Source organism: Maniola hyperantus, chromosome 4, assembly GCF_902806685.2.
Source record: "Maniola hyperantus chromosome 4, iAphHyp1.2, whole genome shotgun sequence".
In the NCBI taxonomy this organism is placed as follows: domain Eukaryota; kingdom Metazoa; phylum Arthropoda; class Insecta; order Lepidoptera; family Nymphalidae; genus Maniola; species Maniola hyperantus.
The window spans coordinates 14737857-14752178 of NC_048539.1; the positions used below are offsets into that span (position 1 = coordinate 14737857).

At 41.1% G+C, this 14322-nt stretch overlaps 1 protein-coding gene and 1 long non-coding RNA gene across 5 annotated transcripts in view; one reads left to right on the top strand and one right to left on the bottom strand.

Moving 5' to 3' along the window:
• LOC117997286 (GTPase-activating Rap/Ran-GAP domain-like protein 3) overlaps positions 1 to 14322 on the bottom strand; it is a 188934-nt gene that overhangs the window by 40671 nt on the left and 133941 nt on the right. For all 4 annotated transcript variants that reach the window (XM_069509918.1, XM_069509920.1, XM_069509919.1 and 1 more), the window contains one exon: positions 11322 to 11391. In XM_069509918.1, coding sequence (XP_069366019.1) covers positions 11322 to 11391 — 70 coding nt within the window. The remainder of the gene's footprint in view (positions 1 to 11321; positions 11392 to 14322) is intronic.
• Positions 1 to 14322, top strand: part of LOC138402224 (uncharacterized) — a 79386-nt gene that overhangs the window by 32743 nt on the left and 32321 nt on the right. The window lies entirely within an intron of this gene.

Sequence of the window (14322 nt, forward strand, 5' to 3'; positions counted from 1 at the left end):
TTCAAAACAGATATAAGTCCCGGAGTAAAGTAATTTCGGAATGTAAACGAGAAATTGAGCTTACATAAGCCTTTTAGGGACCATTTCATTTTATAGAGTACTGTTAAATATTTGTTTTCTAACCTCAAAGCTTTTATAGAAAACAAATTTGTCGTTTCCAAGTCAATATTTTGCTTGTCGATGTGAAAATTATTCTGTTGAAGTACAAATTCACGTCAGGGTGAACGTCTTGTCTTGACGCCGAAAAATATTCGAATTTACGGCGAAAATATTTACTCCGCATGTAGCGTTGAACACAATATGACGTAAATGGTATAATTAATCATGTCAAGTTGGGCCCATGCAGGGCTATGGCCACACGAGTGCTATGGCGGCTGACATTAGAAAGCGACGCAAATGTTGTATTGTTATATCTACCTCTTTCATTAAATGTTTCGCAGAAGTGTATATGAGCCATAAATACCTATAACCAATAAAAACCGGCTAAGTGTAAGCGGGCTCGGTGCCCGCAGTGAGACTCGCGCACCGAGGGTTTCGTACTATAGTCGTATATTTTCGACATTTTGCACAATAAATCAAACACGAAATATGATACCCACTTGGTATCTTATTTTAAAAATTGAAAATACTAATTATTTGTTCATGAACACATTTTAATATTTTTTTTGTGATGTAACCACAAATTCACGGTTTTCAGACTTATTCCTTTACTTGTGCTATAAGATCTACAAACAGACAGACAGTAAACAAAGTGATCCTATAGGTGTTCCGTTTTTCCTTTTGAGGTACGGAACCCTAAAAAGGAAATGGATCTGGAATTTCATTCTTCAATACGGAGCATTCTTTAATGTTTTGTTACGTCTACCGCCCTTTATAGAAATGGAATAAATTTTCCGATATGGCGCTACTGATGTTTAGAATTCGTTGCGTCTACCGACAAAAATATAGCTGTGATGAGTAGAGTTGATTTCTAAGTAGGTATTATAAAAAGAAAACTCCTGATTTACTGACAGACTTACCTATCAAGACTTGGTCCAATCACCTAGAAAGATGAAATTTTACACAGAAGTTCCCTTTATAATGTAGACATGGAAAAAGATCGTTTTTTTCGAAATTCCCACGGGATAGCGAATAAAGAGGATTTCTGAGAGAGTGAGAGAGAACTCTCAGGCATGCAGGTTTCCTCACGATGTTTTCCTTCACCGTTAAAGCAAGTGTTAAAACGCACATAACTCCGAAAAGTTAGAGGTGCGTGCCCGGGATTGAACCCCCGACCTCCGATTAGAAGGCGGACGTCCTAACCGCTAGGCTATCTGACATGTAGGTAGGTAGCTGGTACGTAAGAAATAACACAACCGTATAGCTCCGTAGCTAGTTCATTACTGACTGACTGTCGTTGAGTGCACACTATTATACATCATCCCTCCAACATTAATTTGGGAACCTGGAACAATTTATCCAATCTACTTATAAATCTAATAACAGAATACAACCTACCTAGAATATACCTACTTAAAAATACTGCTTATAATTTACAGGTTTCCTAGGCCTTTTTGACCGACCGACTGGACTGTTGCCCGCACTACTCGGATTACTTGGTATATCATTTTCAACATTTAGCGCATCCGCACAACGTTCAGCCGGCCGGGTGTCGTCGTCCTTCGCAACCTCCGCCGTCTCCGTGCTAACCCCTTCCCCTTGGCTCATAACGTTATCAGATACGTTCACTACACTGGGTACATTCTCGTCCGTCGCTACCTGCACTTCCTCCTCTTCCACCACAGTTATCGGCGGGGGTGGAGGGGATGCCGGTGCCGAGACGGAGGGCTGCGTGTGTTGCGACGGAGACACCGGCGGTTGTGATGACGATTGTGATGGTTGCACGATGCCCGGTAGTGAGTCATGCGGCATTTCTAAACCATCATCCACATTTATACTAATACCATCATAGCCCCTGTACTTCCTTATTTGGTCTAAATGTCTATTACAAGTAGTTTTATAATCGTCAAAGTAAATTTCAAACATTCGGTTACCTATAATTTTTTTTACAACGCCCAAACACCATTTACTTTTCCTTGCAATAAACCATTTTGCCCATACTGTTTCGCCTACATAGAAATTCCGACTCGGCATTAATGTACACTTGTCCTGTTTATCAAAAATTTTACTAGGCGGTAGAATCAAATCCAACCTAGATCTTAAATCCCGACCTAGCATCAGCTTAGCTGGCGTGGCGCCTGTAGCGCAATGGACAGTATTTCTATAGTTAAAAAGAAAACTTAACAATTTTTCGTGGACACGTCTCTGACATTTTTCTTCCGATAAAATACATTTAACCATTTTCTTACACGTTTTAACTGAATTCTCCGCCTGTCCGTTGCTAGCTGGATGGTAAATCGGCGAATTAAGATATTGGATACCATTCATACGACAAAAAGTGTGAAATTCCGCGGAGCAGATTTTTATATCGTTGTCGGAAACCAGGACCGCAGGTGACCCTAGTCTACTAAACATTTCTTTCAGTTTAAAAATAAGCGCACTGGTAGATGTGCCGCGGTCCATATAAACACATTCTAGCCATTTAGAAAATGCGTCTATGACGATTAAATATATAGACTGCCCTATAGCCATGTAGTCTATGTGAATACGATGCCACGGGCCGGGCGGCCGCGGCCACGGGGAGGGGGGCGCGCGCGCCGGTGCGCCGCGCAGCGCACTGCACGTATGACACGAGTTCACCCACCGTTCAATTTGTGTGTCGATCTTCGGCCACCACATTTTCCCTCGAGCCATATGTTTAGTTTTAATTATTCCGAAATGCGATGAATGCAACTCTTTCAACATTCTTTCTCTGAAAACCTCCGGAATGATTATTCTATGCCCCCGTAATAAGCACCCATCGATAACTTGTAAATCAGTCTTACAAAGGAAATACGGTAGGATTGATTTACATTTTATTTTCCTAGGCCAACCTTTAACCATATATTTCATTACGGTTTTCAGTACCTTGTCTGCCGCAGTAGCGCGCCTAATGTCACTAAACGAAAGCGGTTCTACATTCGACTCGAAAAAGAGGAAGTATTTAGAACAATCGTCCTCTCGCTCACTATTTACCGAAACTGATAAGGGTGACCGAGAAAAGAAATCTGCTATCTGATTATTTTTGCCATCGATGTACTGCACTATATAATTATAAGCGGACAGGGTTACCGCATATCTTTGCAGGCGCAAGGCGGCCGTGACCGATATGCCCTTTTCTTTTCCGAAAATAGAAAGTAACGGCCGATGATCGGTTTTCAAAATGAACGGTTCTTGACGACCGTACAAGTACTGGTGAAAATATTTCACCCCAAAAACTATAGCCGTTGCCTCCTTTTGTATTTGGCTATAGTTCTTTTCACTCTGCGATAAGGACCGTGACGCGAACGCGATGGGACGCTCGCGCCCCTCGGCGTCACGATGCGCCAGCACCGCCCCCAGCCCGCACGGGCCCGCGTCCACGGTGAGGACGAGCGGCGCGCTCGCATCGAAATGTGCCAGCACTCGGTCGCTAGCTAGCTCCTTTTTTACGTGCTCGAATGCCGCTTGCTGCGCCTCGCCCCACCGCCACTCCGCGCCCGCACGCAACAGTTCGTGCAGTGGGCTCAATACGGCAGACGCACTCGGAATGAAATTCCTATAGTAATTCACGACTCCTAGGAAACGTTTAACTGCGAGTACGTCGGTAGGCGCAGGTGCATCGACTATCGCTTTAACTTTTGTCGGGCACGTTCTTAAACCTCTTTTATCGATAACGTAGCCTAAGTAGGTCACACTGTTTTGAAAAAAAACACATTTGTCTTTCTGTAGACGCAGGCCTGCGTCTTGCAGTTTTGCAAAGACTTGATGTAGCCTAGACAAATGTATTTCTTTCGTCGGACCTGTTATACATACGTCATCGAGCCAGACGCTGACTCCCTCCAACCCTGACAATAATGTTTCCATTGCTTTTTGAAATATTGCCGGTGCATTAGCTAAACCATACACTAATCGAGTATAGGCAAATAAACCTTTGTGTGTATTGATCGTAGTTAACTTTTGAGATGTTTCGGAAAGTTTAAATTGATTATAGGCGTTACTTAGATCGATCTTCGAATAATGTTCTCCCCCCCCTAGTCTAGAAAAAACCTCTTCTATTCTCGGTAAGGGGTACTTATCTATCTTTAGGTCCTTATTTAGTGTGCATGAATAATCACCGGCGATCTTTAACTTCCCGTTTTCCTTCAGAACTGGGACTATAGGTGTCGCGTACTCCGAGTGGTTAACCGGTATTAGAATTCCTAATTTAACAAGTCTGTCGAGTTCTGCACTAACTTTATCTTTGAGAGCAAAAGGCACGGATCGCGGTTTGAAAAATTTCGGCTTTGCGTCCTCTTTTAACTGCAATTCCACTTCAAATTTATTAAAACATCCTAAATCATCCTTCCAGATATCTGGATATTGTTCTAATAGCCGCTGCACATCATCAATAGGCTTATCCTTACAAATTACCTTATTGTTATAAGACAACGCAAAATAAATTCCAAACTTAGCCATAAAATCACGGCCCAGCAAAGGTGGCCCGCCATCTTTAATAACATAAAATTGTACGTTTTCGGTCCTGTCTTTATATGATACTTTGCCGATAAAATACCCCAGGGGCGTAATTTTATGGCCAGTGTAAACACACATACTTAGATTACAACTGTACAACTTAAATTTTTCAAAAGATTTTAAATACAGACTTTCTGAAATCACCGAAACGCCTGATCCCGAATCTAACTCCATAAGTAACTCGATCTCATTAATGTTCACCGTTATCTTAATAGGACAATAGTCTACATACCTCATGTTAAAAAGGTCACACTCCTTGCAATCGGAGTCAGATTCCGCACCAATATTATGCAAATTAGCACCTTTATTCTTACAGAGCCTCTGTAGATGGCCTCGTAAACCGCACCGATTACACTTTAAATTTCGGAACTTGCACTTTTCCGCACTGTGAGACTTAAAACCACACACGGTACAACGCTGTGACCCTTCTTCGAGTCCGTGACCAGCCTTAGCCTGGCTCTGGCCCTCGCCGGCCTTGCGACGCTCGCCGACGCGAAATACAGGCTCCTCCTTTACGATGACGCGCGCCTGCCGCGCGCAAGCTGCCTTCTGGGCCACTTCTAGTGCTTGTCCGAAAGTCAGGCACTTCGAGTCGCATTCGAAGAGTTTATCACGCTCCGGCCCTGCCCTGAAGCCGAGAACAAAACGGTCACGCAAAAGCGTGTCTAACTCCGTGCCGAAGTCGCAGTACACGGCTAAACCTCTGAGCCGCGCCGCCCATTCTTCGATACCTTCGCCGTCTGCTCTGCTCGCCTCATAGAATTTCGCCCTATCTGCGAAAGTTGACCTTTTTGGCGTGAAATGCTTGTTGAGTACTTCTACTAGCTCACTATAGGTACATTCTTCCAGCTTCTTCGGATGCACTAGGTTCCTAACCAGACGGTATGATTCATCCGACAAATACGTTAACAACACTGCACTTTGATTAGCGACAGGAATACTGTTTAACTTTATAAACTGCGATAACCGACTATGAAAAACTTCCCATTCGTTGATTTTATAGTCGAACGGCGATAAACTTCCGAGGTAATTAGTTTGATTCATTTTTGAAACACAACGCGGGTCGGTAAGGCGCTCGTCGCCAGATGACATGTAGGTAGGTAGCTGGTACGTAAGAAATAACACAACCGTATAGCTCCGTAGCTAGTTCATTACTGACTGACTGTCGTTGAGTGCACACTATTATACATCACTATCACAGCTTTTTTAATTAAATGCACTGCATCATCACTTACCACCATGTGAGATTGCAGTCAAGGGCTAACTTGTATCTGAATAAAATAAAAAAATAAAAAATAACAAAAAAATAGGTACTTCAACGGGCCATAAAGTCTGAAAGTCCTTAATCTGAAAAGATTTCAGCCCCACCCATTTAGCTAATCAGGATCCAAATCAATATATTCTGTATTTATACCTAAAGCATTTTTCCTCACCTGTATTCAATCAAAGCATTTGTAAGTTTTCAACCGTGGGTGAAGTTTTCTTCTCTCCGGGAGAACTTGAAAACAACTAAATTCTTAGCGAGTAAAAGTTGCAAAGGTTACGTATTACACGTATCACGGAAAAGGTATATGGTATAGGTTAGCCGTTTCACGTTGTTTCCGTGCCAAACAGAAAGGTTAACTTAACACTCAATAGAAAACTATTGTTTTCTTTCGAAATCAATATAGATTTCAGGGGTAAGAAATCTTTATAAAAGAAGACTAATTGACTGACATAATATCAGCGTAGGTATACTCAAATTGCCGCGTTTATAAACTTTTACGTAGGGTTTCATTATAACGTAGACTCTCCTTATGAGAGTTGGTATCTTCAGAAATTTTACCTAAGTGCAACCAAGGCGGGATTGCTATCCTTATACTAATAGTGTAAGTAGATAAAAAACTGTTTGTGTGTTGGTTTGTCCTTCAATCACCCGCACCAGAACTACGGATCGACGTGATTTTTTGTAAGGGGTATAGATAGGACCTGAAGAGTGACATTAACTACTTTTTAACCCGATAAAACAAGCATTATTTACGCGATTTTTTGCATAGGCCATAGTTGAGAATTTGTATAGTGACATTTCGCTCAAACAAACATTATTTATAATCAACTATACGATGCCAGCGACTTCGTCTGCGTGGATTTAGGTTTTTAAAAATCCCGTGGGAACTCTTTGATTTTCTGGGATAAAAAGTCCTATGTCCTTCCCCGCGACCCAAGCTGAAGTCTGTACCAAATTAAGTCAAACTCATCATCATCATCGCGTGCCTTCTTCAAAACGAAGTTTGGAGGTCATCATGCGAAAAGCATCTCTATTTAAAGCCGCCTCTTTCAACTTTGGGTAACTAAGCCCTGTCCACCCCCTTATATCGACCAACCATTTGCGTCTTTGGCGACCTGGAGCCCTTTTGCCCTCAATCCTTCCTTCCAAAATTACTAATCTCGGAAATGAGAATTGGGCTCCTCTTTGTAAATGCCCAAAGAAAGCGATCTTCCTTCGCATGATAGTGGACATGAGTTCTCTGTCTTTGTGGACGATTTCCAGTACCTTCGTGTTCGGTGTAAAGCTGTTCCAGGTTATCTTTAGCATTTTCCTGTAGTTCATCTCAAAAGCTTGCAGGCGGTTATTTGCTTCCTATTTGAGAACCCAAGTTTTAGTGAAACTCGGTTAAGCGGATTGGCCGTGAAACGCTGACAGACAGACAGACGGACAGAGAGACAGACACATATTCGCATTTACAATATTAGTATTTACATGGAAGTATGGATATGGATAAAGTGTAAGGAAGTCATTTCATGCTTACTTTCATTTTGTATTAAAAGTATTATAAGTACCTAGCATTGCAGTAGGTTGGTATGGTAGGTACATATAACTAGAGCCTGGTAGCTTAATTAGCTAGAATATCAATCAAACGCCGGGCACACCCTTGACACGCGCCTTACAATAGGCAATAAAGCGTGATTGTATACCGTCGGCAATGGGACACTAATATGTAGAGACGATCAGTCACGCGCCAGCAAACCTCTGATGTACCGTGATAGAGTTTTGGGAGACAAATTTACCTATTGGAGATTCGAGGAACTGCGTAGATCATTGATTGGCGCCTTACGTCCGCCTCATTCGGCAAATGATGTGGCGTTTAATGATAATTGATGTTTATCTAAAGATGAAAGGAAAGTAGTTGTGCAGACCCATCCCATCCATCATGTATAAATTACCAATGTATAGGAACACTAATTCACATATTCACTATATACACCACTTCCCATTGTCCATGTGTTCATTATCTCCCCAGCGCGTTAAGGTTGTCTGGAAGAGAACGCTATTTAGTTTTGTAACCTGTCTGTTAATTATTTGGTTATTAACCATCGTAATTCATCATCATCATGATCATCCTCATGATCAACCCATGACAAGCTCACTACAGAGCACGGGGTCTCCTCTCAGAGTGAGAAGGGTTTTGGCCACAGTACATCACGCTGGTCAAGTGCGGATTGGCAGACTTTACACACCTTTGAGAACATTAAGGAGAACTCTTGCAGGTTTCCTCACAGTCTAAGCTCACAGTGATTTCCTTCACCGTTAAAGCAAGTGATATTTAATTATTTAAAAAGTATAAGTTAGAGGTGCGTGCCCGGGATCGAACCCCTAACCTATTAGGAGGCGGACGTCTTAACCACTAGCCACTAGGCTATCGCAGCTTTTGCACCTTTGGCACCATGGTAATAATTACCTTACTCATATCGCTGGTAATAGCTATTCTGTGATTATTATTGTCAATCAATAGGAATGATTGTTACCAATTCACTATAGCAATAATTATTGCATCAAGGTTACCTAATTGGTTTCAGTCAGATGGTCAAGGCATGTATGTACCTACAGTGTACATTGCACAGTGTACAGTGTACACACATGGAAAATGGTAACCTACTAATTGTGTTGACAATCAATCATAGGTAAACTATGGACTTGATAGTGTGTTGAAATAGGTTAATTAAGGCCGATTTCTCCGAAACTATATTCTCTCTCTATAAAATACCTAAGCTGTGGTAGCCTAGTGGTTAGGACGTCCGCCTTCCAATCGGAGGTCGGGGGTTCGATCCCGGGCACGCACCTCTAACTTTTCTGAGTTATGTGCGTTTTAAGTAATTAAATATCTTGAACAAAAACATCTTGAGATTTGAGGAAACCTGCATGCCTCCATAATGTAAAGGTGTGTAAAGTCTACCAATCCGTACAGGGCCCGCGTACTGAGCCGGCGATGGGTTGATCATGATGATGATGTATGGATATTAGTATGAACTAGCTTATGCTCGCGACTTCGTCCGCGTGGTCTACACAAACTTCAAACCCCTATTTCACCCCTTTAGGGGTTGAATTTTCAAAAATCCTTTCTTAGCGGATGCCTACGTCATAATAGCTATCTCCATGCCAAATTTCAGCCCGATCCGTCCAGTAGTTTGAGCTGTGCGTTGATAGATCAGTCAGTCAGTCAGTCAGTCACCTTTTCCTTTTATATATTTAGATATAGATAACAGTATATATAGTAACATTATAACTTCCAAGTTTTTCCGAAAAGTTAATCTCTTGATGTAAGTTAGGTCAACAATTAGGTATATATCATAGTTAATATAGAAATAGGTAGATAGGTATCGAACCCTAGATATCAGAAACAAACTAACGACGAGTTCGTTAGTTTTTTTCGTTGGATATATACTTTGTTGGCTCTAGACAAATAAAAGTTTCACATTGGCGTAGCGTTTCAACTCTGTATATTCCATGTTGTTTAGAATATACCAGAATATTCTGTATCCTAGGGTTGTTTTGGCACGGGTGCCAGTGAAGTAACCTACCAGCTCCTAGTCTCTTCCGGATACGACCGAATGGAAGAGCAGTATTCGGGCCGTCGGTGTGCCCCGGCAACATGGCTAATAATTTCTCTTCGGGGATATTGTTAGCTATGGCTAATGACCTGGTAGGAGAGAAAGTTTCTCTGCGTGTTAGCAGAGGGCACAGTGGACGAAACGGACGCGCAGTGAGGAGATCTTACGAATAGGTTCCCGGTGGAGGGCCGCTTCAGCAGACGTGTCTGGCTGGGTCGTGGTTGATTGCGCAAGCCGCAAGTGCTCCCATGACCCAAACGCCACGTGACGTGCAGGAGTGCGTTGGGTTATCGTGGCACTAAGTTTGACATGCCCTCCCCGTTTCCGGGTAGGATGCGTAAACGAATTCTCCACAGCGTTACAAAAAGGGTTGTATTGGCAAAGTTTTTATCGTGTAATTAGGGAACATATCAATCACACACATTTCCGGCTCGGCGCACCTCTGACAACAAAAGAGCGCTGATGTGTGCCAGACAATAGTGCTGATAATTTATATTAACCACGGGTGAGCGGTCGACTGAATAATAATTTATTGAAATGGACAAAATGACCACAAATTGTTAACAAGTAAATATAGATGACTTGAAGTTAATTTAATTTGGTTTAATTATTATATTTTGATTTTGTGATAAAAAGTATTCCAGGTATAAATCGTCTCTAGGATGCAAGCTATCTCTGTGTCAAGTGCTGTTCAGCCATAAAAAATTAACAGATAGACAGACACTACCGTCTTTATATTTTCAGTAAGAATTTTATTTTATTTATTGGCATCAACATAGTGTAATGGATACTATGAAAGTTACATGTACATAGCGTATTTTAAATATAATACATACATAGTATTTCATACAGTTCTTCAGGTTATTACAGGCTAGGTTGTAGTGTTATCAGATAAATAATATTTTACCTACTATCTAAAGGGATCTTTGGGGGTAGCTAAATAAATAGACGAAGACTACGTTTATTATTCTTGGCGACTACAAGACTACACAGGAGATAAGATTTTTTGTGTCGCATTTTTTCTCATTGTCTTTTTGTTAATGGCTTCAGGTGGGTGAGACAACAAAGCTATGTTTGCTAGTGACATTTCGTTCCATGCTGTGTGAAATTGAACAGCGTCTGATATAAAATATAGTCCCCAATTGTTCCCTACTGTCACACTCAGGTGTAGGTACGGTCCCTTTTGTTGTTATCGTAACACAATGTGACCTCATATTAAGAAAACAATAGAATCAGTAAGACAACTAAGTGTAGAGAATATTGGAGCGCGTATCAAAATTTTTATAAATCATAATAAGACATAACTTAATCAGAAAAATATCATAATTTCTTAAATATATAAAAGGCAAAGGTGACTGACTGATAAATATATAAAAGGCAAAGGTGACTGACTGACTGACTGACTGACGGACTGATCTATCAACACACAGCTCAAACTACTGGACGGATCGGGCTGAAATATTTGGGATGCAGATAGCTATTATGACGTAGGCATCCTCTAAGAAAGGATTTTTGAAAATTCAACCCCTGGGGGTGAAATAGGGGATTGAAATTTGTGTAGTCCACGCGGACGAAGTTGCAAGCATAAGTTAGTAAATCATAATCATAAGTTTTGCGGTTCGTTAACAAAAGTGATTCTTACGGTTTTACTTCTTCTGTATTACGGAACCCTCGTTGCGCGAATCTGAGTCGCAACTGACCGGATTTTTATTGTCGTTTCAAAAATAATTTGCAAGTGGTTCAGCCTCTCTCAAATGGCCCTGACACGGTTCAGAATGATATTCGAAGCACGAACGCGGTTCAAGAGCTTAGGTACCTACCTGTTCAACGGAGCCATACTGTCTGCGAGAGAAGACGCCCCGCCTCGAGATGAGCTCACTTGCTGATGAGCTGAAACAATGGTAAAACAAATTAACAAACGAGACGTTTTACTAGAATTCGAAAATCGAATATTCGTACAATTTTATTTTTTCGAAGTAGGTACTACTAGAGTTAATTATAGTGAGGGAGTTCTTAAAATCACGCTGATGTAGGTAAACTAACCCGTTTTACCTACATAATCAAAGTATCCTAAAGAAGAAGAAGCCGATAAGTACTAAACCTTGAACCTGCGGTGAAATAATCGATACTTTTGATTGTATCGTTAACGCCCGCATAGAACATGTGGCGGTAGGGCGCGGATACTTCACTTACCTGCCTCTAAGTTTCCAACACTACAATTTAAAACTTATATTGGGGCCGATTTTCTTGTACACAATCTCTAAATAAAAAAATAAAATAAAAATCTTTTTTATTCAAATAAACTTTTACAAGTACTTTCGAATAGTCGGATGCATCTACCACTGGTTCGGAATGCCTTTCCTACCGAGAAGAACCAGCCCCCCAATTGTGTAAGAATAACCATTTCATGGCTATCGCAATCGTCAAGAAATTCTGCCATTTGATTGGTTGATTCGCTGTTTACATTTTTTCACAGCCAATCAAAGGGCAGAATTTCTTGACGATTGCGATAGCCATGAAATGGTTATTCTTACACAATTGGGGGGCAGATCTCTAAACTATCGATATAAATGACAAGATATGCCCAAGTGAACAAAATTTTTCACGCTCTCGGTTTGATTCTGAATCAACATATTCTGTCAAATATTAGGTATTTGAACACTATGAGTGACGAAAAATCAAAGATTTAAAATTCTTTGCCATGCTGTCATGACGGCCCATGTCATACACCTATACTATATCCACAGAGAGAAGTTAGTACAGGCTCTCTCTGTTACGTAGGTAATCCCATACAAATGATAAAGACAAAAACTGAGTGGGCATTAACCATTTTGAGACACCAGCCAATCACAAACGAAACTATGTTCTCGAATTGAATATCAAATGTATTTTGAAAAATGTTTGTGATTGGTTGGCTAATGGTTGACGCTCATGGTGATCCGTGGTTTTTATTTGGATTTTCAAATTAATTGTTTAGTAGGTAGGTAAGTATCAAAAACTAAAATTCCTTGATTCGTAAATTAAAACTATATTAGTTTAGTTTTTACATTTACCGGCACTCCAAGCACTATTAACAACTAGCTGATTCCCGCGACTTCGTCCGCGTGGAATTAGGTTTTTAAAAATCCCGTGGGAACTCTTTGATTTTCCGAGATAAAAAGTAGCCTATGCCACTCTCCAGGTCTTTGTCTATATCCATGAAAAAAAATCACATTAATCCGTTGCACCATTGTGACGTGATTGAAGGACAAACCAATAAACCAGCAAACAAACACACATTCGCATTTATAATAAGGGTACCTACTGATAGCATGCCAGTGACGGAACCTTGAAGTTTTTACCCATCCCAAAATCGCCCATCGCGTCTAAAGTGTTTCACTTCAAAAAAATTAATGGCGTGACCTTTTTGATGGAAGTTGGAGTTTTCAAGATATCGCTTACCGAGCCCCTCAGTCACGACAGAGCACTCGACGATACCTACTCCGAATTCAGCATGGACGACACTCAGAGCTTCAAAATGTTCTCCTTTGTTGGGGAAAATTTCCACTTCATTGCGTATTTTCTCACTATCCCGAACACTTGCAAAAATAAAACGCGAAATATTTTAGCATTTAAACTGTTGTGATTGATATTCATTATAAACTAGCTGCCCCGGCGAACTTCGTACCGCCTAACAGTCGATTCTTTTGCAGGATTTTTTTTTAATTTTCTCTCCGTAAGAACCATCCCCGTACTTCAAGGAATATTGTGAAAAAAGAATTAGTGAAATCGGTTCAGCTGTTCTCGAGATTTGCGATCAGCAACACATTTAGCGATTCATTTTTATATATAGAGAAGATAGGTACCTACATTTTAAAGTATGTCAGCTACACCCATGTGTTTGTGGGAGTATGCGCAACTAGTTTCGAATCCATACAGGTTCCAATGACCTTGCTCGCGACGCGGCGCCCAGAAGTCTGCAAATCCTTTGGCTGGTAGTTTTCTGGGCTCCGCGTCGTGAGCAGAGGGTCATTGGAAAAGGACTCCGGAAGAGTTCAAAACAGGTCTGGCATACTCCGACAAACACGTGAGTTTAGCCGAGATATCTATACAGGGCGTAACCAGAACGCTAGCAAAAAGGAAGATAAGTGATAGTATTGATGATTACTGATATGATACAAAATTCCTTATTATTTGAGTTAAATTGAGTCCTGGCCCCTAAACTAGGAGATCCCGTATTTTAGGGGCCAATCTGTTTTAAGACAGATAGCCACTTAACACTTTCGCATTTATAATATTAGTATGGATAATGTAAAACATTTTTGGGCGGTCCGGCGCGGAAAGGTTATGACTAGTTCAACATAGCGGTATAACATGCTTGATATATTCAATGAATTGAATCTATTGAATTTCTGAACCTTAAGCTTTCCGCTGAATAGTGTTGGGATAAATATATATGGAGCGTAATATTCCACAGAGTTAAGCACAAACGGCTTTAGGGCAATGTAATTCACACTGTACTTTATTTGAGAAAAGGCCCGTAATGGTTTTTTTATTTATTATAGGCGCACGCTTGACCATGATCACACCTGATGGAAAGTGATGATGTGGCCTAAGATGGGACGCGTTTGCCTAGAAGGTGCCTATTCACTCTTGTTTTAAAAATACCCGGATTATAATTGGCAGGAAACACTGATCTAGGAAGAGTATTCCGGACCCTAGCCATGCGTATAAGGAATGATGACGCAAGCGTTTCGTACGCGAAGAAGGAATGTTGACGACATAGGGGGGGAAACTGGCCCGGTGTCTTGCGGTACTGTGGTACAAAGGTGAGGGAGGGAC